This window comes from Homalodisca vitripennis, chromosome 1, assembly GCF_021130785.1.
Source record: "Homalodisca vitripennis isolate AUS2020 chromosome 1, UT_GWSS_2.1, whole genome shotgun sequence".
NCBI lineage: Eukaryota > Metazoa > Arthropoda > Insecta > Hemiptera > Cicadellidae > Homalodisca > Homalodisca vitripennis.
The window spans coordinates 49,793,131-49,821,105 of record NC_060207.1 but is presented as its reverse complement, the minus strand read 5'-3'; the positions used below and the strand labels follow the sequence as shown (position 1 = coordinate 49,821,105).

The 27,975-nt window shown below is 32.1% G+C and overlaps 1 protein-coding gene across 1 annotated transcript in view; it reads right to left on the bottom strand.

Moving 5' to 3' along the window:
* LOC124360829 (la-related protein 4) overlaps window positions 1-27,975 on the bottom strand; it is a 101,167-nt gene that overhangs the window by 57,851 nt on the left and 15,341 nt on the right. The window contains exon 4 of the mRNA XM_046814808.1: window positions 14,341-14,373. Coding sequence (XP_046670764.1) covers window positions 14,341-14,373 — 33 coding nt within the window. The remainder of the gene's footprint in view (window positions 1-14,340; window positions 14,374-27,975) is intronic.

The following is a 27,975-nucleotide window of genomic DNA, read 5'->3' as shown; positions in this document are numbered from 1 at the left end:
ACTTTTCATTCTGGCTATATAGTATGCTGATTTAAGTAGAATAGTCGAACAATTATAATAGTATAGAGGTACATTATGTCAAACTAATTGATTAAACAGTTTGAGATTATTGCAGCTTACAACCTTCTTCTTCTATAGGGCGGTCTATTGTCATTCACTCAAGGACCTTTTGCGCATCCCAGAAACACACCATGAGGCCTACCAGTCTATGATTACAGCAGTTCCACAAACCGCCAAAAACAACAACCTATCAGGCCCTCCTGGGGAAATTCACCACCTTTGTCCAAACAACCAAAGATTGCATATCGCTCCCTTGCTATCACAGGACAATCAAAGAGCAGGTGTTCAGCAGTTTCCTCCTGCTCATCACACATTCTACATAGCGGAACCTTCCAAAGGATGCAGACTCTGTAAAAATGCTTCCTCAGGTGACCATGTCCCGTAATCAGACCCATCATTCGAGAAGTCATCGATCTACTTAGTGAGAGAAGGTCAGACGCCACCCTGGAGGAAGGCGACAGTAGTACCATTCTGCATTCTCATACCCGGATGCAACCTCCACCTTCTCTTATGTTCAACGCGAAAACATTTCCAGACAGCCCTAAAAGAATCACACCTTGAAATACCACAGAAAGTAGAGGACCCATCATAATTGACGCTGAGCCCTGGTTAGTCAGTGTAACACACAAGAGTCCAGCACCATCAGTACTGCCTGATTATCTGTGAAAATATTCATCGTCTTACTCCTATACCGCAGACGAAGATTCTCACAAGCACACTCCATAATGGCTGACCTCCACCTGAAAAACTGAAGGATAAGGACCCATAGGGACCACCAGCTAACTGCATGGTCTCACCCCCCACAATTCCAGCGCCTGTGCCTCGTTTTGTTTTCGAGCCGTCCGTAAGCCATTCAAGCTCCGCTGGTGGAAGAAGTTTCCTTCCCTCCAACCAATCGTCCCTTAGAGACCAATCGTCCTCTAAGGGTTTGTTAAAGGAAAATTTTTGTTGCATCTGATCAGAGATCATATTCAGAGCATGCCCCTGAATCAGTATGCTAATTCTACAGTGCCTACAGCTGCAGTCCGACCAGAGTTCCTTAAATTTACAACCTTAAATGTGTGTTATTTATAAATAAACACTGATGATTTGTGCCACAATGAGGAAGAACTTCCCCAATAATACAATTACAACACTATCTACAATTAATTATTTGTTTGGGCCTGCCAGAATCTCCACCACACTACTGGCTGATCAAAATATGAAATAAAGCCAGAGCTGGCTATGCAGTTCATCCATCTTTGGTAATGTTAAGCTGCTAATATTCCTCAAAGTGTGTCTGTTTGTTCTCTTACCATTTATAAAGCAATGACAATAATAAACCTAATGAAAGAATTTCAATTCCTTAAAATTCTTAAAATGAATACGTAGGGATCTGTCACATATCCATTCCTGGGATAATTCTACTCAGAGGAGAGAATAAATATATCAGAAGACTGATGCATGGCATGCTAAACCTTTATTAATGATTTATTAAAATTCTGTTCTAGAGGCTTGTTATAAAATGAACAAACAATATTTACGCATCATTTGTTATGATAACCTGTAATTTACTTACTTTCTTATATTTTAGTTGATATGCAATTATTAAATGATTTCTTGTGGTACTTTCCATTAATTATTAATGACCCACATCTGTGACAAACAATACAACATAATTTCAAGAATGCTTTCCTTAACAAGGCCGAAATATTTCAAGATTTTAATTGTGATGGCCAATTTTTATACAATTTGAGCCGGAAAATCTTGATAATTGTCACTGGTTTCTGATAGTAGAAAGTTACATGATAAGTTTATATGTAAATATTGTGTAGATTATTTGGCAAGTAACCTTTTTTTATTTGTTACATTTCTGCTAACGTGAATTTTCATCACTATAATAATTACTGTCAAATTTATTATTATTAATTCTGCCCAAATCATTACGATACTAGCTTTGCCAAAGTTTTGTTTTTTACCAAAAAGTAGGTAATCTTAAAAATGTAATACTTTGTTTAAAAAAAAGTTACATTGCACAAGTGTGTACACTGCACCACAAAAGAATTTCAAGAATAAATACTACTTTACTTGATGCTAATTTTAGTTACTACAAAAATCAGCTAGCACTTTCAAGCATATAAGAATAGAAAAATAATAACAAAAACAATAAGTAGAGACTAGTACAGAGCTACTACAACTGATCTAGGGGAGATAGTCAAGCTATACGGAGGTGGGGGGAACAGCTGAGTTACAATGTTATAAACAAATAGCAATACATGTGATTTTATGATCTGTGAGATCCACAAATTGATAATGGGGAGTGCCAGAGACTCAATTTAACCGTAGACACTATGGGTGGCGTGGTGATTTTGGGGATGCTATGTGATGCAATAATTGGGGTTAGTTAATTTTTTTTATTTAAGACTAGCTTATTTTACATAAACATGTGTTCCCAATAAAATACTGTGTTGTGTCTTTAAAATTATCTTAATTATGATTTTCAACCAACACTTCAACACAAATGACAGCTACAATGGGCAGGGTTGATTCAATCCCATTATCCAACATAATCACATCAATATCACAGATGCTCACTTCCGTCATATAAACTCTATTGTACTACCACTTTATTTTTGTTAATAGTATTAATTGTATTGGCTCAATAACATCAACAAATTATCTAAAACACATAAAAAGCATTGAAAAAATTAGGCCTACTTTAGATGCAAGGCAACTCACATACCTACAATGAACAAAATAATAGGAAACACTAGGTTTTAGAAAATTGTACTTTTTATATTGAACATTTTTTATAAATCAGTATTTAATACTATTAACAATAGTTAGAACTTACCATTTAAATGGGTATGAGGTACATGTTTAGAATGATGGGAAATTTTTGCACAGCTTAATTGAACTGATGTAGACAGATGGGAACACATTTGGTCAGTGGAAAGGAGTTTCCTATGTGAAGGCATTTGCAAAACTGATAGAATATGAGCAAATTAGTCATTTTTACAAACACACAAGTGACCAAAGTGACCTTTGAAAGAAAACATCTCATATCATAAAAGTGCAGAGGGGGAAATCCTCTGCCTACAAGGACTTTGGTAAAACTGATAGAAAGTGAGCAATTAATGATGACTCAAAACCAACAAGTGATCAAAGTGACCTTGGAAACAGCAAATCGACTATTATCTTTATCAGATGCTATATCAATAAAGTATTTAGAAGAAAGGGAGGTGTTTCACAAAAGTATGGCAGAAAATCACTTTCAATATCCTTTACTCATATTTTGTATAAAGAAAATACTGAAAACCCCAAGACAGAATTTGTTTCATTGTTTCAGACATAGAGAAAATATCTATGGAGTGGCTAGCAAACAGTACAGAATATAATTCTCCCAATTCAACTGACAGGGCTGCAACAACTCCTATGCATAGAATTGCTGACAGGGGGAGACGCCTAAAAGAATATGAACAAATGTGCAGGAAAGATATTTTAGGTTGTAGCACTAAGACCACCTTCCAGTATAGCATCATGTGGATTCAGGTATATTTATGCATGTAAGGTGTACAGTGTGCACCCATTAGGCCTATGTTTACCACACCATGTTTGCTAACATGTTTGTAGCATCTTATAGTAGGTTAGGTTCTTGTTAGAAACCAAAAATTATAGGTTAGAAACCTTTTTTATGTTTTCCTCATCTTTATTACACCATATCCTTCAAATATGGGTTTCACATTTGTAACTGTAAATACACTCACTATACATTATGAATTTTAAAACATGTGAATATCACACAAAAACAATAATTATAAGGGTCAAAAAAATTGTACGTGTATTGTAAGACCAATAAAAATGTGTTATTGTGTATAGTTTTAGCTGTAGTGTTTAGTTAAATAAATAAAAAAATGTTGCACTGGATTTCTTCCTACTCAAAGAAGAAAAATAAAATTTTATTTTTGCCAAGAATATTTTTCATTATAATGTTAAATTCTTAAATCCTAATAATATTATAAAAGCAAAGTGACTTTGTTTGTTTTACTTTCACATGTAAACTATTAAACCGATTGTACTGAAATTTTATATGGACATTCTTATAGACCCTGGGATGAATATAGGCCTATTCTTATTTCGAAAATCCCTCCTGGCTATGCCCCATTGGTCTCTTTGAAGGAGTAAAAAATCCCACCTTGAATACCTAACATTGAAACTTTTACATATTATGGTCTAATCGTTTTATTGTACTTCTCTGTTTCCAGGCAAACATTTTAGGCTTTTATTTTAGACAGAAGAGACTAATTTAAGAGACAACATGTCACTGCATATAAATTAATCAGTTTTGTGCAAAATATTATTTGTACTCTGCAAATATTTAATATACAACTATAGTCTTATTTTACTTATTAACACTTTGTACCCTGAGCCCGAGTATAGGTCGGGCCACGTCGGCAGCGCCTGCTACCGGCACCCGAGTATAGCTCGGGTCGTGTTATTTAATTGTATTATATAGCTCAGTCATCTTATTTTTGGATTCAAACATTTTGATTATGTTCATTGGTTGTCTAAGTTCGTATTTATTGGTTTTCAGATCCCTGGGTCACGTTTTAGTAATGCAATACGTATATTTATCGTCGTACTACAAACGAGTCTACACAGCTGATCGTAGGCGCCGCGGCTGATCGTCGGTACTGCCAGTTTGCTTTGTAGTGTTTCACGTTGTGTGTTGTTGTGAGTCTTAGTGATGTCTTACTAAGTTTTCTACAAATCTTGCCGATAAATACTGAAGCAAATGTTATTATAATGTATTCTAAATGTGAATTTAACTGTTTGTAAATAATCAGAACTTTAGTTTCTTACTGAATGAAGTAAAGGCAAATGCAAGCAATGTGAGGTTATCCGTGTGTTTTGTTTTGTATTTACACTCGCTTTGTTCTTTCTTCTCGACTTTCCATTCATTTTATTTTATATTATTGGTGATGAAATCAAAAGTGATGCAATTCAAAAGTGATGCAATTCACGATCATTTTATTTGACTCTGAGTCGGAAAGTGACGATGATTTTGATACGCACCTGGAACCAAATATTGATTTTATGAACAATCTAAACGAAAATGTGCGAGATCCTGTATTTGATTCAGACCATTGTGCTTTAAATTACCACACTAAGGCGAACTAAGCTGAACTAACAAGCTATGTAGCTAAAACTTTTTTTGTATTTTTTACATAACATTCAATATCATGTAATGGTAATTTTATTTTGAAAATAAATTTTATATTTGTATACATTTAAAAAAAGTATGTATCTCTATCTTTAAAAAGATATATAGTATGAGTTTATAACATAATTACTGTAATAACACAGAATTTTTTAAAAGCATCATAAAACCCCAGGGAGCCACACCGAAACATGTATTAAGGGCCCAGGGTACAAAGTGTTAACATTTTAAATATATAGTCAAACATAGTAAGTTGGAGGTTTGATATTTATTTTGATAATTATTTATTAAAATCTGTGTTTATGTTACAAAACAAACGAAGAATGAAAGTGACATTGTTTAAAATTACCAACAATATTATTACAAACAGAGATAATTTTTCAGTACAGCTCTCTTATTATTTGTAATTATTTGTAACTACTTGAAGTAAAATACTAAATTGTCATCCCAAATATTAAAAAAGCATATCCATTATTACAAGTACCACTTATTTAAACAATAGCACATCAATTGACACTACAAAAAAAAATCTCCAAATCAAAAAAATCTTGAGGTTCCACCAAGAAGTATTTGTATTGCTTATGTATAAATTGTCCTCTGTCATGCTTAACCATTCTTCAACTGGAGAGGAGACATAGAAATATAAAATACAAAATAAAGATCTGAGCAAGAACAATGCACTTTTTAGTAAGCCACTATCTATATATTTGTGTGATTATGGTTATATTTGTATGTATTACATTCATAACATTATTACTGCTCTTTTATTTGTGTTCAACATTTTTAGAAATGTAAAAAGATCTCATCTGCCCTTTTCTTAAAAGATTAGCATCATGCCTTACAAAGCTAGGATGTAGTTTTTTAATTTAGGATTTTTTTTGTGCGTGTGTGCGTGCGTGCGTGCGTGCGTGCGTGCGTGCGTGTGCGTGCGTGTGTGTGTGTGTTATAGACACAAGTGGTTTAATTTATTATCAACAATTTATTTCTTGTCATCAAATAGTTTTTGTAAAATATGTCACATTGTATTTTAAGAATTTTATGTGTTAAATTAGGCATAAAAATAATTTTTAACATTTAATCTAATATAAATATAATTTCCTTACATCAAAAGCTGTCAAACGAAATATCAACTTCTATGAAAAAGTTGTAAGTAATAACTTATTTTTTATAACAGTATCGGGGATAATTAGTGATAATGTTGGTATATAATGTGATAATTGTTAATATTATCCATATTGGGGGTTTCACGTTAAATATTGTCAACAATTTAGAAATGTGTCTCTGCTATCCCTTTCAATATGTGTTATTCTCTGTTTAACTGTGGAACATAAGTCTTATACAAGCTTATAGGAAATTTAGGAATCATGATAGTTAAAACATCAGTTTTAATTTCACAACCATTGCGGGGAAAATAAACATTCTAGGTTCTTAACGTATTTTAAAACAGAATATGCAAAATTTCTTAAAATCAATCTTTATGATATGGAATGGCCTGTTTTAATGGTCAACACAATTGTTGAACCACTTTGACTAATGAAATAATTTTTTTTATAATTTTGACAAATACCCCACTATTTAGCATGAGTCTGCTGTGTTTATTTGCTGAAGAAGCTGATCAGATTACACAACCAAATCGCAAAAACATGTTTTTATTATACTTTGTGTTTGAAAACCTGTAAATCGATAACCTAATTTATAATTAACAAATTATCGTTTTGAAAATAATATTTTGCTTGCAGTTAGTTTTTTCTATATTTATTTTTGGGCATTACCATTAGCCGCCTGAATCTATTTGTTGACAACCGCTGATCAGTAGTAAGTAAATTATAGATCAATAAAAAGTGTATTTTTTTATTTTCTTTATGGAAAACCATAGATAAGATAACCTAATTAACAAACTCTCATGCTTTTATAAATATTTTTCTTGCAGTTTCCTGTAACATGTTTGCTGTGTATGTGCGCAAAAGCCAGCAACTTTTTGTAATTTTATAAATATCTACTATATATGTTATAATATATTATATTTAGGTTTTAATAATTTTTTACCAAGACCTGGGGGTGGTTTGAAATGGTTTAAATTTAATTAAAAATTTAAAATACGTATAATAATTACAAATTTATGCCCATACCTATTGCAGATTAAGAGCATATATTTTCGAAGCCCATATTATAATCTCTCAAATTAAAGTACGTGCGCATGCTGGCCGGCCACCTGATGGGTGGGTGAGGGAGAGGGGTGTCTTTTCCGGACTTTCCCTTAGAGCCCATCTTTCGATATTCTAGTGACCCAAGAGACAAGAACTGGAATATTTACGGATTTATTCAGTTTTCTGTGGTTATATTCAAATAAAAGGTGTTCTGATCGTTCAGTTCTTATAAATCAATCACAGAATGACAGACTGCATATAAGATCCATGTTTCGTTGATGGTTAGTACAGCCTCAGCGGCACACTCAGATCCCTTAGCCAATCTGTAGAAGGTAGGTGGATATGACTTTGTTCTTAAAATATAAATATTTCTCTGAACCACTGCAATTTTCTTTGCAATAGAGTGCTATTTTTGTATTGTTTCCTAGATTTTACATAAGGTTAAAGAATGAAAGAAATTGTTCGATTGGTGGTGATTTTGTTTCAATCATATTTAGGTAAAATAAGCTATGATTCTAAATTTGAGAACCGTGAAGTTTTGGAATTTGAGATTTGAAAACTCTGGCATTGACCACCACTACCTCAGACACAAAATTATGGTTCAGTACCCGATTTCAATTTGATAAGAACTAGAATAAATACTCAAGATATTAGATTAGATAGACTACATACCATGTTTAACACACATTTTGATAGGTCTACACTATGAGTGAAATTATACAGAGTGAATATGAGTGAAATTATACAGAGTGAATATGAGTGAAATTATACAGAGTGAAAACTAGTGAAATTATACAGAGTGAATGAGTGAAATTATACAGAGTGAATAAAAGGCTTTCTAATAAATGTTTACAGAATTTACAGAAGTAAGATACAAAAAATAAACCAGAATTATTTTTAAAATATACATATTTTTTCATAAAACAATCTATCTACATTATACCTAATAAACTTGTCCAATTTTTTGTTTCATTGATCCAAACACTGTTTATACTAGTTATCTTTAATAATGGGCAATAGCTTTTTCATTCATTTTCTTGAAACCATCAATATTACAATTCCAGAAAATTTTGAAATAACAAGTATGATTTGACAAGATGCTGAATTCAATGTAGCCTATTACCATATTAACTCCATCAAGGGTTAGGTAATAATATTTAGTAAATCATGAAATCAAACCTAGGCCTAGTAACTATTAATGGAGTATAATAATCACATATAATAATTATTTTATAAAATATTATTTTTCGTAGTTTAATTAAATGACAGAGGATTTACAAAAAAAGAAAGCTATAATGCAATGTCGTAAGGAAACTCGTAACTGCTTCACAAAACGTACATTAACCCTCTAACTGCTGGTACAAAGGTTGTACAAGATGTCCTAGGTGTATTTTTTTGTTCTCAGAGAGCACACAATGTTCACGTATGTCAAGTAAGTACTTAACCCTTTGAACCCCAGACCAAAATATTGATGGTGGAAAAAACGTACCAAAATCATTTGACCTAAGAACTACCAAGAATCCCCGGAGCAGAAACAGCTGTATTGCATACTGTTTGTAAAAAATTAATACTTTTGCTATTTTTTATGCTATTGTCTTGTATTACACACCAAAATGTCCAGAATGAAATTGTATACACAGAAAAAGATTAGTCTGAAGTATAAAAAAATGTTTAACAGCATTAACATAATTTTAAAATATATGTATATAGATTTTTAGGCAAAAAAATTGATTCTAAGATTTTTTAATTAAAAAATAAGAAATATTTTTATCATGGGCACCCACATTTTATTTTTCTAAATTTAGTTTTGTGTATGTACAAAAAAAAATTATATTGATATCTCTAAAAATAAACTTTTTTTTGAATTTTTATATAAAAGTATGCGACTTGTAAAAACCTCTAGGCGTACAACACAAAAATCACTGATATTACCTAAATAAATAAATAAAAAATAAAATTAGAATTTTAATAAAATACATATAATTATGTATTAATACTCATAAAATAAGTATTTTACGATTTCAAATAAATATGTATTAAACGCATATACCATGGCGACGATATTACGTCGCCCGGGGATTCTCGCAACTTCATTGGCGACGATACATCGTCGCCGCGGGGATCTTCGCATATCTTCTCAGCGACGATATTTCGTCGCCTGGGGTTCAAAGGGTTAAGGAAGAGGTCAAGATTCTTCATCTGATGATTACTAAAATACACATGTAATCCAATAAAACTTGTAATTACTACTGCTTTTTCATCTGAAGTTTGGGTTTTATTTCATATAATAAAACTATTTTAATAAGCCCCCATGTTTATTCTTTTGAAATAGGTCAAATTCTGTAATTTGAAGGAGAACACATTTTTGTAGCCTAGGATTGTGCAATAGTAATAAAAAAAACTGTTGTTTATAACAAAATATTATTTTTATTTGTGAATGTTTTTTGTAATTCGAGTTTTTTAATAATACTATGACTTATTTTTATCAAGCCCTATTGAAACACCAAAAAAATTTTGAAATAAAAAACTGTTTAAAAATTATTGCATCTATTAAATAATTGTATAATTAAAAAAACATGGAAAAGGTTAATACGTGTTTCATTAACACACTAAATTTTAGAAACATAGTATCAAATTATTGTTAAGTTGTTATAGCATGTAACATTAGATTATGCAACACTTTGCACGGAATGAGCCCTGTTGTTAACAAGTGAGAGATTGTACCTCCTTCCTGAACGTGAGAGGTTGCGTAAAGGCAATGAGCACATGTTAATTTTTTTTTATTTTCATTCAATGGGAAATCTTTTTAAAAATATCCTGTGATTAGTTTGATTAACTGTGTCTAAAATGTATACTCCTTTAATTAGCCTATCTGCAAATAAAACTGTGTCAATAACAATAAAACTTAGAAGCAGTGTATAATGTGCGTCAAATTTAGACGGAGATGTGCAATAATAATTATTAACCCATTTGTTTCAACAACAAAAATCATTGAAACAAATGGGTTAAAGACTGTTTAATGAACATTGTTAGCCTATGTTGAATCCTCCCTTAAATTGACTGGATGAATCCCTCAACCTGTGAGGGAATCTCACTTACTTATTGAAAGCTGATTTATTTATGGAAAGAGCAACTGGGATTATAATATCATCTTATATATTTCTAATAATATTTTAATCCATTTCAAACACAACTGTTATAAAAATCTAACAATGTTAAAGTCAACAGAATACTGTAATATACAGTTCACAAATAACAAACGAGGACACTAACCACATAGCTGCAACTCATGAAAACCATCCTTGTTCAGTTTTTACTCATTAGGGCTACAGTCAGTGCATACAAAAATAACCAATAGTTAAGTAGCATTTGTTGGTATCAGTAAAACTAACCCATTCGCAACTAAATATTCCTGCACCTAACGTCCTTGCACAAATCCTAAATATGCAAAACCTGCAAGGGTTTAACAAAACTTTCATAAAAATGTCAATTTTATTGCTATTTGGTGGACATAGTTTAATGTTTTTTATCTAACTTAATCCATGATATTTGGTGTAATTTTATAAAAAGTGTAACTAAGTTATTTACATGGACATTTTTAGACTATTCATTTATTTACTTTATTATTTTCAATTTTACATACATGTTTGCAACATTTATATTCTACTACTTACAAATAAAAGTAATAATGCAAAAAGCACAAGGATTTGGTAAAACACTCACCAAAAATTCAAATTTATTATGGTTTGGTTGACTAAGGCACTATTTTTGGAAGAGTTATTATTACCACTGACCTAAAAAGACTACATTATTAGTAAGATCAGATTTTATTTGACTAAAAATTAAGTCATTCTGATGATAGGTTCTTGTTTTCCCCTCCCAAAAGCATATCTACATGAATATCATTTTGTCCCTATCTACTATTTGTTATTAGGATATATAAGTAGGATATATAAGATTGGATTAGGTTATTATAAGTATGTTACTAGTAGTACCAAAGATAAAGATAACCTTTATGAGTGCTGTATCAGTAGTTAAATACATATGTACATATTATAAATAAATATAAAAAGTTAATGAGCCCTTACATGATCTTAATTTAGGTCATATCTTAAGGGATGTTTGTCTTTTTTTAGCCAGTAGTGTGGGATGGCCAGGACCATTTCCCATTACTACCTTCCCGACCTCAGATCAAATGCCAGATCGTCCAACGTGATCTGACGTCAGGAAAGGGTGGAAATGCCCCTGGCCATCAGTATGGGCTAGGTGACGCCTTAGATGCCACTCCACACTTCTTGCATAAAAAATATCTCTCAAAATAGTACCCAAGTTCAAGCTAAGACTATGTGAGTGCTTGTAAGGGTTATCGTAAACTTTAGTAGTACTAGTAAAATATTTATGATCACCTAATCTAAAACTACTTATATCGCGTACTAACAGGTAGTAAATAGGGAGAGTGGCCTCCTCGACAACAATTTTTACAGTAAGTCAAATAGTCTTTTTTTAGGCCCCTGTAAAAGAAAAACTGTTAAAAAATAGTGGTCTCCGAATAATATTTAGTGACCATTAATTATTAAACTTTTAGAAATGGTACAATTAAATTTGATTGCATTACTTTAATTTTATTTTTATTTTTAGCCACAGCAATAAGACTTGTGAGATTCGTGTTGTTAAACCTATTGTGCAATCGTCTTAAAATAAACAATATGGGGATCTGCTTAAATGCAGACTTCATTGAAGTATATTTATTTCCTAAAACAAATTATTAATGATTAGGCCTACATTAGATATTATGAAAATAACATTTTCTTTTTCAATCTTAGTTTAAATAAAGTTTGATTTCCAAAGAATCACCAACTTGTACGCGTACAATAACATTGGTATGTTGTTATACTATTTATAGTTACTGTAATATGAGAAAGTTTTTGGGGAATTCAAAATACAACAAACATAGTCAAATGATATATCAAATTAAAAGACATTTAAAATAGAAGGGAATGACACAAATTTGAGCTCTTTAGATTAAATAGTTTTTTTAGCTATTGAGATTAGAAAATACAGGGAGATGACCAAAAACTACCTGTAACTCAAAAACCCAAAGGCAGAAAAATTAAAAATGTTAACTCGTTTTTATAGGTACAACTACTATACAAAAAAATTATCAAAATCTGAGATGTCAAGGTCCAGACCATTCAAGGTTGATTTGACATGGAATGACTCTACTATTTTGAACATATAATACCTATTATAATTGATCCTATCACCACACAATGATTTCCATTGCAAAATGAAAAATTAATTCAATACTAAGGGTAAAAATATTTTTATTTTTATTGGTAGTCAATGGGTTAAAAAAGATCCTCCCCCCCCCCTTAACTCTCCTGAATTCAGTTTTATTCCAATTTTATATGGGCTACCCAACAATGACATCTGGCATTGGTAATGCCCGACATATCATGATTCACAGCCACAACAAAATCTGACACACAGTGTGATTTTGAAGGAAATAAATATTGCTCTGTTCGACAAAAGAAGTTCTATTTGTAAAGTACTACAATTTTTGATTTGTCATTTCCACTTCTTTGAAACCTTAAATTTTCTTAATAAGTTAATTGCACAACAATCTTATAATACCATTCAGGCCGTTAATTTCATATTTACTCATTTGATATATTTTCAACCACAGCCATTGAGATAGCACTGAACTATAGAAATAACAACAATAGGTTCATTACAGTCTTCTGGTATTCCTCATACGATTTTTTACTAAGAGTAGAGCAGAAGCTCAAGTCATCAAGTAATAAGAATGGGGATGTCTGGAAGAGACTTTAGAGTCGCTACTACATGAAACCAGTGTTATTTCATTACACATGTTAGGCTATTTGTAGGCTAATGGTGACTTATAGGCTACTTTAGATTTTCAATTCCCAACTCAATCACAAATACTTAGCCTAGTGTTAAGACAAGCTTACCTTAGCAGGGTTTCTAAACCCATTTTGTGTAAATTTAACAGAGAAAGTTGGTCTAAGCATATTTAGGCCAACTTTGAAAGAGTGAAGTTTCTAGGGTACTACTTAGGCCAACACGGTAATTAACATTAGAAAATACCGGAAAATAATGTCATTTACCCAATTAAGATTTAAATTTTATGTACATTGTGGTTTGTAGGTAATCTCTATTACACTTTATACAATTACACAACTGCACCTCGTAGCATCTAGCCCAAACATAATAGTTGACTCGCATAAATTTAATTTTATAGACAGCTTAATGAATCCCTCTCTGATTAAAAAATAGGTCATCTGTTCAAAGTCAATAATATACTTAGCTAAACTGCTCTTAGAGGTGTCTTATACATAAAATGTAGAGTTCAATAAATTAAAGATTATCTAGGTTTGAAATTGAATCCTGTACAGGAAAAGGTATTAATTGGAATATTAGAAACCTTAATGACCTAGGTTCATAAATTATCACTAATTTCGGTTTGAAACAGACTAATGAAGAAGCTACTGATATAATATTGATATAAACTGCTCAACCCTTAGATTTGATACATAAAAAATGAAATATATTATTAATTTCTAACAATATTGGTACTTAATCACCACTAAATATTACCTTATGTAACTAGAATTTTCAGCCTCTATCGTCAAAATATGGTTTTTTATACACCAACGAAGAAATCATTAGTACTGCAGTGCCTATTTCTAAATATCAACCAATTTATTGATTAAATAAATTCATAGGCCCATGTGCATTCTTATTTTTTAGTGATTCTCAACTGCCCAAATGTGCAAAGCAGAACACATCGTAGCGAAAATTAACATATTCCACGAATATAATAGAACTGTAATTGTTTAAACTGTCCTGAATAGATTAAATAAAACAAATAGCACAACTTAAATACTTTACTACAATGATAAAAATTCTTACCGCTGTAATATCTTCCAAAATTTAAGGATATTTCTTACAGAAACTAGCAAAATGGACGACACACAAGGCACATGCCAATGAAACATTGCATCATGGGTAGGTGTAGGAGATTCCGTCGTCATCATGCAACAGCCAAACATCTGTGGCAATTCGATTCGTTGAAACAGTACTGTATAACTTGTATAATACTAATGATACCAATACATTTTATTTATACCGCAAACCCTCAAATACGTTATGATTGAGAGAAGATAATGATATGTAGTGTTATATCAGAAGTATATTGCTAACATGAAAATCTCAATAATAGTAAAACAGGAAATGTTACTATTAATGTTTATAAAGATATAAAAATGTTGTAAGACACAATAAAATAAGGAAATATAAATCCTACATTAACGAATATGTACAATTAATGCAATCCAGATCAATATTAGCATAATTGTAAGATGCAATCAAAATTCAGCAGCCATTGATCGGTCAAAGAGAAAGAGGTAGATCTTAAATGTTCAACGTACAACTGTCTTTTTGTTCTCTTTTAAGCCTCAGCTTCAGCTATGTAGGCTTCGATTGTACACTGGTTTATTTTAAAAGTACAAACACTGTTTCGTGTCTATAAATTTTTGGCCCTCCCCGGGATTTGAACCAGTGATCTCTCAGTTAAAGCCGAGACTATAACCATTAGTCTACGGAGGAAGACGACAACTTTCTTTGAAACCATGAGAGATTGATGTTCTTGATAGAGAGCAACTCTCCAAAGACCCTTTAAACTTATGTGAATTAAGATTTTTTTCCAAAAGTAATCTAACATATTTTGCAACAACCAAAAATGATGGTAGTATAATAGAGTGCCTCACTATAAATAGTACATTACTCTTCAGTATTTAAAACTACACTGTAACATACATAACATACATTGAGCGTTAGCGATCAACTTGAGGGGCTGGAAAAGTTTAATTTGTGGCTATCTGGCTATCTGTCCGCACGGCATTTCAAAAACGGACCATTGGACTACAAATTTTGCATGATGCTTCATTTCCATTTTAGGCCAAATAAAGATCGATTGTGGTGTATGTTACTCCATGGCATTTAGCTGAACGTTATTTAAAATAGAATAAATCATAAAATTAATAGAGTCGAAAAGTCGATGTAAAAAGTCGTTCCTAAGTTTTGATTTCAACTTGCTCTCGCGTTACCATCTCTAGCTCGCCAGAACCTTGAGACCACAGTTGCACAAATTTCAAATTTATTATTACTACATTGATACTGTCATCAACAAGTAATAATTCTCTTGACCTTTGTTTGTAAACATGTCGATATACGATATGGCTATGGCTCTAATCATTCAATCGTTGTAGGTTTCTATGCATCATACACGTACGACATTAATCACCATGCAACATAAAATAGCTGTTAATACATTAAAATGTCTAAGAAACCCGAGTTTGTTAGTATCATAAACACAGTTTCAAATATATTAAACTAGCGGGCCCGGCGCGCTTTGCTGCGCATTTCAATAATTTTTTGCAAAAGTTGCCCGCGGCTTCGCACGCAATTTCCCGTTGAAAACAGTACACTATATTCACTTATTCTTTTTCTATCACATTCTAAAACATTGCTGAGATAATTGATAGTCGTTCCATCGTGAGCCTCTTGGGCGTATTATGAAGGTATGTACCATATTCCTGCCTCTATCTAGCTGTTACCCACGGCTTCGCACGCAAATCTTAAGAACCGAAGTCCTTATATTACTTAGTAATTTTTTTTTTTTACTATAATACATTTTAGATTAAATTAGTTATATCTCCGATGCCACGATTGAGCTTGCTTTGTTGTCTCGATCGAGAGAATATATACACACGGAGTTTTGAGAACCATACTTCTGTCAAAAAAAACAACTAAGGTTGATTTTATAACATTCTTTATATTTGTAGCCAACGTAAGATAGTAATTATGATATCTGCATTACTCTTCTGATCAAGCATGAGCATGGTTTATATTAAATAAATATTGCAGTTAAAGGTGAATTTTTACGTCAAATTTGAATTGTATTATCTGGATAGTAAAGTCTATGTTTAACAGTGATTGCAAAAAACAGTTTAAACAAAATTTGTCGTTTCTCTTAAGCTTACTCTATGCTTTAAAACTATAAGTGTAATATATGTTTACAAAGAACAGCTGATTAAAAATTTGAAAAGACGTTAACATATGTTTGCTGCAATGCATTTCTTATGGGTATTTCTGTAACCAGTGGGGCGGAATCCTGAATCGGGAAAGGGATGGGCATAGCTTATAAACCTTCTCCGTGGAAAAATACATATACGTACAAATTTTCATCATGATCGGTCCAATAGTTCACGATTCCATAAAGGACAAACATACAAACATTCATTTTTATATATATAGATTAAACATAAATCAATATTTTCAAGATAATCTACCTTCTTGTTAATATTCTTGCCCTAATTTTGTGGAAATGTAACTTTGATGGTGTTCAAGAATCTCTCGTCGCCTCTAACTTTGGATTTATTTCTGGGCGAGTTCATATATGTAATAAATTCAGTATATTTGTGACATCATTTGGACACATTTGTGAGCAACACAGCCCGCTGAGACGTACAGACAGTTCCCTTTTCTAAATAGACAAATAAATAATTCATAAAGTTGATAATTTTAAATAAAACCGCACATAGGCTTTTTAAGAACATGCTTTGTGCAACCCAATATTTCAGATTTTCGGATTTATAAAATTATAAATACGGGATCGAATCGAATATGTTATCACGTTTACATTACCCATGATGAGAGCTCAATACCATACAACCCACGCAGCTTCTGGGGTGTTGTTAACTCAACAGAAAAGACTACATATCCGTCGGCTGTTATTCTCAATAGGTTTATTATGACAGCAAGATGCTTTCTTATTTCTTCTCCACAGTGTTTTCCAAAACAGTACTGTCTCTGTTCACTTTCGCCTATAATTACTTCTCCCCACTGTGCTCTAATGCATTTACCTGAAAAATTGTAAGAAACATTGAGCACAGGGAGGGGAAGTTATTATAGTATGTTAACGATTGAGTGAAATCAGTCAGATCAATAACATAGATTTAAAATGTATAATAGGACTGATTAACAGAGCAAGATATGCAGGTGAGTCTAAATTTGCACACGAATGATACAGTATAAAAATTACATGTTTACAAGATAAAGCTAAAGACATAAATTACTACGTAAATAATACAGCTTTTTCAGTATTACACTTTTCCAGGATCCAAGAAGGTGGTGTAATAACATTTTATGTTTTCTTAAGAAGAGGCTGGTTTCCTTTTTGCCTTACTCTGTCCTTTACCAATGGACCACTGATCTGTGCTAGTATCATATAAAACATAATATGAGTAGAGTCGATAAAATACAAACTCCTTAGTGCTTATTAAAAATAATGTCAGAAAAAAGTGCGTGTTCGGTACCAGACTCAAAGTCCGAGTTCTTGGATTGTGTGGCCACTGGCTCTTGCACATAATGAATACTCAGATCAGTACAAGGAAATACAGGAGAAACACTTGAAATCAATATTTTTCGATCATCCTCTTTGATTAACGTCAAACCTTAAAGGTTTCATTCTACTTTAACTCATTCATAAAGTTTCATCAGATTATTCGCAAACTCTGCTTCTCAGCTACTTTTGCTACATATGCATTATATGTGGCTACTGATTTTTATTGGAAAGAAGCACTATATTTCCAAGCTGAAGTTTCAATAGAAGAGTTAAACCATTTAACAAACTACATTCTAACCAAAGCACGGTTTAATGCTGAGATAAAAACTGCTGTTTAATGTTTATGAGATTATTTCCAACAACTATCCTAAAAATTTGGGGGTTTTCACCATGGGAACTGATGATCTTATACCATTATCATGACAGAAAATATAACAACATAGATGGTTGTGATATAAAAACAACTGTTTAAGAGAAATCCATCAAATCTTTAAACTTTATTTATATCGATTGTCTAAAACACTACTTGTCAGATACCGAACTCAATTCAGATCCATCCCTATATGTCCTGTTAGATAATAATGTGTATAAAACACGTGAACCGTAAAAGCCAGAACCTATATTATGAAACATACCCCAAAACATTATATCATAAGGCAGCAAAGAATTAAAAAAACTAAAATAGGCATATTTAGCATAGTGTAATAGTACACGCTGAATAAGTCTGGACAGTAGCAACACCATCTAGAAAGCTTGAAAGCGAACTGTTCAATATGTGGGGCCCACAACACTTTTAAGTCCAGAAAAATGCTGGACAATCTGAAAAGTTTTCGTATATATATATATATGCGGCCGAAATAACAACAGCCAAAACATCAAGCTGTATTCCAGATGATTTATAAACATATACACAAACAATTCTGAGTACATTAACTGTTTGCCTGTCACTTTCGACTAGAACATATAATACTGTTCAGTAGTGAACTGTTTTCTTATCTTAGTAGTGGACTTCTGTGACAGAATCAAACTGTGACATTGGATTGATTGGAGAGGAGGAGCTGGAGGTGTTGGCATTCTCCCAAAATCAAGATAGATCTACTATTCAGAAGGAGAGTCTGAGTACTTTTCATGGAGGTGATACCAGTCTGAAAGAGAAAATAGAAGGAAAAGAGAAACATATTAGAGAAAATTGTGATTTGTCAAATCAACTAGGGGGCTTCTTTTATCCCCCAGTAACGTAAACGAGGTTCCCTTGTTTCATGGTTTGTGTAATCAGCTCTTATCATCTCTAAGAGAAAAACACAATTAGGCAAACCTTTTCATTAGCTACTCATCACCTACGTATCTGATGACTGTAAAATAAGCCTTAAAAGGTCCACATTGTTTAGTGGTTGTAATCGACCTTCAACTCCCCCACCATGACTTCTGTCAAATTGATATTTTCATTTTAATTTAGCTTTTTCTGGTTGTAACATAAGCATGAAATATATATATATATATATATATATATATATATATATATATATATATATATATATATATATATATATATATATATTATTTATTTATTATAGTCTCATATAAGTTAACACTGAAAAAGTTAGACTATTTGTAAAAATATGTGTTGTCAAACAAACAATGTAATACTAAATAATTATAGCCTACTATTGTAACTCTATAAATATTATAAGCTGCAAGTTGTAAAACGCACAAATTCAAAATCATTTTTGTTCTCATGGACATTTATATGTATCAAGAACAGTTAGTTCCGGTATGTATAAAGCACCTAAATACTAAACGTAATCTAGAAAAGTGTTTATATTATTAGTATAATATTAAATCTAACTGATTAATTGAAAACTAAGTATAAAATGTCAAATGTGTGAATATGTTTTACTGGTAAGGTTGGGTTAGGCAAACAATTCAAAGAGTGAATAAAAACAGTTCTTTAACATGGAAGTCTTTAAACATTTTTATAGGTGAATGGGAAGGGCTGAATTTTAAATAATCTGGCAATCTACTACAAATGTACGGTCCTAGATATTCTATTGATTGAAAAAGTTCTTATTATGATAGGGTACAATCAAACTGTTTTTTATTAATTCAAGTAGAATATACGGTATGTGATTGTGGATATGAAAATCTTGAATGTAAAATAGTAAACTAATACAGAGTAGATAAATATGGAGAGAAGGATTAAGATACGTTCTCAGAGAAACGCATTCCCACAACTCTCTTGGTTCCACAGGCCAAACACCAGACGTATAACCCTCTTTTGAGATTTGAAGACCCTTTCCAAGAAAGAAGTTGAAGCTGTTCCTCATGACAGTATTTCGTACGACATAACAGAGGAAAATTATCCATGGTACCTAAACCATTTTTAGTGCACTAAAGTTCAGAGGTTGGAAAGATACCTCAAGGAAAACAGTACTGTGTTAAGCTTAGAGGAAAGGGCTTCGACATGCTGACGCCAAGAAAAACCAACATCCAAATTAACACCCAAGAAATAGACTGAATCTATGATATCGGCCTCGTCCAGAACAACAACGCACTTAAAAACCGTCTGAGATCGAATATGAAGAATGGAGATTTTGTAAACATTGAGGAATAAGTCGTTACTAATGAACCAAGAATTGGTTTAGTTTGTTGTACTAACAGTTTAGGGATATGGAAGTGTCCGCCTGAACAATAATTATAGTATAATCAGTGTATTAAGTAACGCGAGCTTCAGAGACACAAAAACTTAAGTCGATCATATATAACACAAAGAGAAGACTTTAGGCATAGTCAAAAAGAACACTATTTAAAAGCAGTTTTCACAAAACAGTTTTAAAAACCTCAAAAATCATTTTAGACGGAAAATATGCCCAGTTTATAAGGTGTCGCTTCAAAAAACTTTAAAATCATTTCAGGGAATTGAGCTACTTAAGACTGCTAAGAACACACACACACCATTTAACTTATTGGAAAAATTATTGAATTAATTCTAGATATTTCATGGAGTTTTATACCTAAACATTCAGCAAGCATAATTAAAAATATTAATATATAAAATATAAAATAAACCCTTAAACTATAAATATATAATGGCAGCAGAATCAGAATATTAAAATGTCTAAACAATCGCTCACACGATTGTTTATTTTTAGTTTGAAGAATATTATTAACTGCCCTTGTGTGGTCTCTAAATCATTTTGGAATCAACAATGTTCTCTAATACCACCCCATATTCCAGGTGCAAGTTAACGTAGGCATAATACAACGTTTCCATACTAACTACAGAATTCAACGTTGTCATGGTTATATAAGCGGAATTTAATTTACCTGTTCATTCTACTACATGGTCCTGCCATTTCAGATAATTTCCAAATACTATTCCCAAGAATTTTGAGTGAGATCGCAATTTCATTTCTACAACACTTATTTCTGGGGGACCTGCAATGGTTTTGGGTCTTGTTTTGATTTAAATAAGGTCATTTGAAGAGAAGCACTGGTTTTCCTCATTCGGTGTTATATTTTAGTATTCAGTTGCTCAAGATATGTACTTTCGACACAAAAAGTTGCATTATCTGCAAATAAGATTGTAGACGACTTTGTTAGGATACTTAGGAAGCTATAAACATAAATTAAAAATAATAGTGGGCTCAACATTGTATATCTGATGTACACGTCGTGTATTTAATTCCAATTATGAATTATGTCAAAAACATTAACCATCCATTAAATTAATCTCTGTGTCTATGAAGAAATAAGTCAACCTAATCATTTGCATGACCACCTCACCTAATTTAAAAAATTAGATTATTGGCAAAACAAATTAAAAAAACTTCGAAAAGATCACTAAATATGGTTACCGTTCTCCTTTCTTTTTTATCAACTGACGTTATTACAATTTTAAATTATTCATTCACTGCTAAAATAATGTTCGTCCCTTTTCTAAAAGCATATTGACTTTTATATAAACTTAAAAGATTTATGATCCTATTGCCTATGACTGTGTTTAACACTTTAGATAAAAACTGTTAAAGCGAAAATGCCCTTTAGTTTGACATTTCTAATAGAGACATTTTTTAAATGGCTTTAAAATGGGCTTTACAATTTGAGTTATTGTGGAAATAGTTTTGTTCGAAACGATTGGTTGATTATATTTGATAATGGTTGTGCAGTAGTGACATATTTAGATGCTTTAATTAATGCAATATACTATCCCACCCAACTGAATTTGTGTTTTTAAATTCAATATTGTTGGAAGTACTTGAAGAGGTTAGTCTGAAAATAGGTTCATTGTTGTATTCGACTAATACAGTTTCCTTTAAAGATAGTTTAGAGAAGTAATATCTGCTTTTATATCACTAACTACATTGATAAAAAAATTGAATAGATCTATTTACAACATTCACGGGTTCACAGTTTTTGATTAACTGTAATCAAGAACTGTAAACTGAGTTATGTTATGTAGTTCACTTAATAGAAACTACCATTTCTCGGCGTACAACCTCTTCTGTAACCTTGAACTTGTTTCTCACACTCGAAACATAGCACTTGTCTTACGTTTAGCAACTTGTATGACTTTTTCAGGCTTTCACAATATCTTCTATTATAGGCTTTAATCTCAAGACAGTTTAAGTCTCAGTGGGTGTCGTATAAACGTGTTATCCGTATTTTTCATCCCCACAGATGTCCAGGAAATTAACAAAGAGGATTTCTGTACTTTAGCTAATTTAATTGGAAAATTCATGACTCTTCAAATCATGTAGATGCTCAAATAAGTTTTTCAAAGTTCAATTTCTAATTTATGTAACCTTAGTTTTAATTGTGTTGGAAAATTTCTTATGTTCTATAAATTAAATTTCGTCTAAATCTGGTTGCTTTTGTTATTGTATAATAAAATGAGTGGACAGTATAACAAAAAGAACTTGTGCTCAAAAAGACAATATTCGTGCAAATAATCCTTAGTCAGATTAAAAAGTGTTGAAGTAAAAACTACTACTATAGCGGCTTCAATAGTCCTATTCAATACGTAGGCTGATTCAGCAACTTCGCAACACTTATAAATAAATAATCGTCACACATTGATTTTTTTTAAACTGTACATATTGTGAAAACAACAGTTTTAAAATCACAATTGACTGTTTTCCAACGAACTATGAAAATGCTATACACTACACAGATTGATGAGTATAAACACAGTGTTACACAATAGTTGTGGTATATGGCAAAAGTCATACGAGAACAATAAAATACAAATATTCATTTACATAAGTAAATACGAAATTTTATCCACATTAAATGTTTAAAGCGAGGCTCTTTAACCTAAAGTCCACAGGTAGGACTCCAAAAAGATGTCAGAAAATCTATCTATACAAACGATATTGTCATATCTGGAATACGCTGTAGTAGCATTACTAGCATAATAGTAGTAATATTTGGATAACCATTGCATTATTGACCACAATCACTTCACAGATTGTTTGATGTTGACTAAAGATCTTGGTTGTCTTGTTTCTTCTTGGGTCTTGGAACATTTTAATGTTATTATATACTAATTGTAGGTATTTTTATTTTACGTAAAAACTTTCTTTTAAGACCAAAATTAAATATGTAATAGTGGTTTATAATATTTTTCATGCACACGTGATACGTTAGTTCTATAATGTAATTACGAAAACAACTGTTTTTCAAATCAACTTAGGTCAACACTATACTGTATATTAACTAAAACTATAAAAAAACTACCTAACTCACAGCTTAGCATCCACAAACTAGTTAGTATTGATTAACGATTCCTGCATTTTATCTTTAAAAGACAAACAATACTTGTAATATGTTAGGAGAGACCATTGCAAATGTTGGGTTCAAAATAAGAGAAGCCTCTTCTTCCAACTTCCAGCCTCATTTTTTTGGAAAGTTGAACAAAATTGGGCCGAGACAGTTGCCTTGAAGTGCACCACGCAGTTTGATAAGGGGCTGAGATTGTCTCATTGCAAAATTGTGTCACCTGTTGTCTTTCTTGCAGATATGATCTTATACATACAATCACACCCTCACCAAAGCCATAATAGTTAATCTTGGCCAGAAGCATTTCATGATCGATTGAATCAAAGGCTTGGGAATAATCTATAATTACACGAGAGCTGTAATTGCCTTTATATAAATCACTAAACAGGTTTGTTAGGGCAGTACATGTCCTGTGATTTCTTTTAAATCCAGACTGTAGTTTTAGTAAAATGTCTTGATTTTGAATATGAGTCATAATAGTTTCCACAAATTTGACATACCCGGTATTATGGAGATGGGACTTAGTTACTGCTTGATTTTGGGGATTGTAACTTTAGGCCGAAAAATATTTTAGTCGAAGTTTATGAATCAGTCAGTCAGTCAGGTTATCTCCATTTATATAGATTATGAAAATGTATTAGTAGTGTTTCTGATCAATTTTGAATTAGCAAGATTAACTAATTTACGTGTATATGTCGGAAGTACGTTCAAAATAATAAATAGTTTTAACATTAGATTTGTTTGAACTATAATCATCATAGATATGAAAATATCTTTTCAGAACGGAAAAGAAATAAATTATTTGACAACATTAACATGTTAAATACAATCTTAAGCTTATTCTGCCATTATCAAAGTCTTGTTAAGTTTTCTGGTTCATACTACGTCAAAAACATTGGTAACACATTGAGGAAATTTCGCCTTCTATGTAAAAAGCCACCTAAGTTAAGATTGAGATACTCATTACGTGAAACTTAAACCGATTTTAGTGTTTTTAAACAATTGCCTTAAGGAGTTGACTTCATTTAAATATATTACAAATATGTTGGAATAAATATAATGAAAGTTCTAGCTGCAAATAATGTAGTTTTAGTCATCACAACACTTCGCCCTAATTTTGTTAAGTGCGTTTCTAATAAATTTAAAAACAACTGGCAGGAACAATGGGCAGGAATTATTTTAGTATCCTTGCAATACCTTTACGTAATGGTAGTAGCGTAACAGAAATACAAAAATCCAAACTATAACATATATATAACACTTAACATTAGTTTAATTTTCTAAAAGGATGCTTGTTTCGTGGACCACACGGTTCGCCCTCTTTGCACATTATTCGTTTTTGGAATGTATTAATCCATCTGTAGGCCTCATACAATACAGTGTATGTCCTTGTTTTCCCATTTCTGTTTGCTACATTATCATATTTCTTTAGTTCAGTCTATTATATCAATTTTTATACACCTAATCACTATCGTATTAGGCTCTTCAGTGGAAAAGGACCCTTTGCACATTTAACAGTTTTCTCTAATCTCAAAAGATTACACTTTGTATTTGGTGTATTGTTTTAATTTGAGGAATCCATCTGCAATGATACGGGTTGTTGCACTCGTTCTTATCTCAGAGTTACAGAGCGAATGATTTTATGATTAGTGTCCAATCCCTCCGTCTTATCCTTAAAAAAATACTGTAAATATGCCGTTAGGTCCCATACAAATTTCGAGTACCTAAAGTGCACAGATTCACAATTTTGTTAGTTAAATTGAATTTTATAACAATGTTTAATCAAACAAAGTAGTGCGTACAAGGAGTACGTCACGTTTCACGTAACATGCCTCTGAGATTGTTTTCAAAATTAATCTATAGCTACATAAGTTACTTGGTTATATATTCAAATGTCGTATGATTTATATAATGTACTAGCGGGCCCGGCGCGCTTTGCTGCGCATTTCAATAATTTTTTGCAAAAGTTGCCCGCGGCTTCGCACGCAATTTTCCCGTTGAAAACAGTACACTATATTCACTTATTCTTTTTCTATCACATTCTAAACATTGCTGAGATAATTGATAGTCGTTCCATCGTGAGCCTCTTGGGCGTATTATGAAGGTATGTACCATATTCCTGCCTCTATCTAGCTGTTACCCACGGCTTCGCACGCAAATCTTAAGAACCGAAGTCCTTATATTACTTAGTAAATTTTTTTTTTTACTATAATAAATTTTAGATTAAATTAGTTATATCTCCGATGCCACGATTGAGCTTGCTTTGTTGTCTCGATCTAGAGAATATGTACACACGGAGTTTTGAGAACCATACTTCTGTCAAAAAAAAACAACTAAGGTTGATTTTATAACATTCTTTATATTTGTAGCCAACGTAAGATAGTAATTATGATATCTGCATTACTCTTCTGATCAAGCATGAGCATGGTTTATATTAAATAAATATTGCAGTTAAAGGTGAATTTTTTACGTCAAATTTGAATTGTATTATCTGGATAGTAAAGTCTATGTTTAACAGTGATTGCAAAAACAGTTTAAACAAAATTTGTCGTTTCTCTTAAGCTTACTCTATGCTTTAAAACTATAAGTGTAATATATGTTTACAAAGAACAGCTGATTAAAAATTTGAAAAGACGTTAACATATGTTTGCTGCAATGCATTTCTTATGGGTATTTCTGTAACCAGTGGGGCGGAATCCTGAATCGGGAAAGGGATGGGCATAGCTTATAAACCTTCTCCGTGGAAAAATACATATACGTACAAATTTTCATCATGATCGGTCCAATAGTTCACGATTCCATAAAGGACAAACATACAAACATTCATTTTTATATATATAGATTGAATTGTACTCGGTTTGTTTACAAATTTATTCATTCTGTGATTTTCTCGTGCCATCATGATTACATCGTGTAACAATTTTGATAACACATCACGTGTTATTTCGATGACGTACACCCATCGATGTATCGATGGTAACATTTGGTCGTGCCTGATTTTACAAAGAGACATTAGTGACAAAATGATGATTTTATAAAAGTAAACATTATGTGTTGTTTAAGTATTGCTTTCTGGCAATAAAGTTTATTTCAAATCATCTTTGCAAACATACCTGGAAGCAATTATGCTTCAACAGTTAGGCCTACATCACAACCACGCCTAACTCTACGGCAGTGCATCTGCAAGTACTCAACAGCTGTTACGGAAACAAATCCCGCACCATCGTAGCTGATCGCCTAGAAAACCGTGGTATTACAGGAACATCCGTGGGCAACAACATAATCAACCCTTACTTAGACAACATTCGTGAAATCGAATGTCATGGTTATTTTGTAAACAAAGACCCACAGGGAGAACCATGAAGTCGGAGAGTAGGGGTTACCCGTTTCTTATCCGTTAACTTACCCGTCTACATATCTGTGGCATTGCTTGAGTGCAGTTTGCATGTTTGTAATTTAATACTTTTCTTGGATTTCATGGCGTAATGTTTTAAAACTTAATGGGGGCTTTAATGGTGCAGAGATCCATTTCAGGGCTTATCTGCTAGAAATTAGAAAGAAGCAGGAAAGTTTGCGGATTTTCCTAAATTAACGCATAATGGTAACACTTTAAATAGTTGTGAACAGCGTATTTTAATTAAGACTAGCTGTTTCCCGCGGCTTCGCACGCGTCTCTTAAGCTTTGCCCGTATATTTCTTTGCCTTCAAATAGTGTTTGGATATTTTAATATACGTAACTACTATGTTGTAATTGCAGTTTATAATGTGCAGGCGCTTTGATAACTTTTATATCTTGCAGTACAGCCTGGTGGTTAGTTACATCAATGGGCATTGCGTATAAACCTTCTACATAGAAAAATACAAATTTTCATAGTGATCGGTCCAATAGTTTCTGAGTCTATAAAGGACAAATACACAAACATTCATTTTTATATATTATGATTGCAGAAACAGTTTAAACAAAATTTGTCGTTTCTCTTAAGCTTACTCTATGCTTTAAAACTATAAGTGTAAAGAAATTTATATATAAATATATTTTTTGTCGCATTATATATGTTTACAAAGAACAGCTGATTAAAAATTTGAAAAGACTCTTTCACTTTATAACATATGTTTGCTGCAATGCATTTCTTACGGGTATTTCTGTAACCAGTGGGGCGGAATCCTGAATCGGGAAAGGGATAAAAAGTATCCTATAACCTTCTACAGATCAAGACGAACAAATTAAAAAAAAAATTAGGCGAATCCGTCCAGCCGTTTGTGAGTGATGCTGTTACACACGAACAGTTTCATTTTTATATATATAAGATTTGTATGGATTTCTTCACACTTGGATACCATGAGTCCATGTCGTCTTTGCA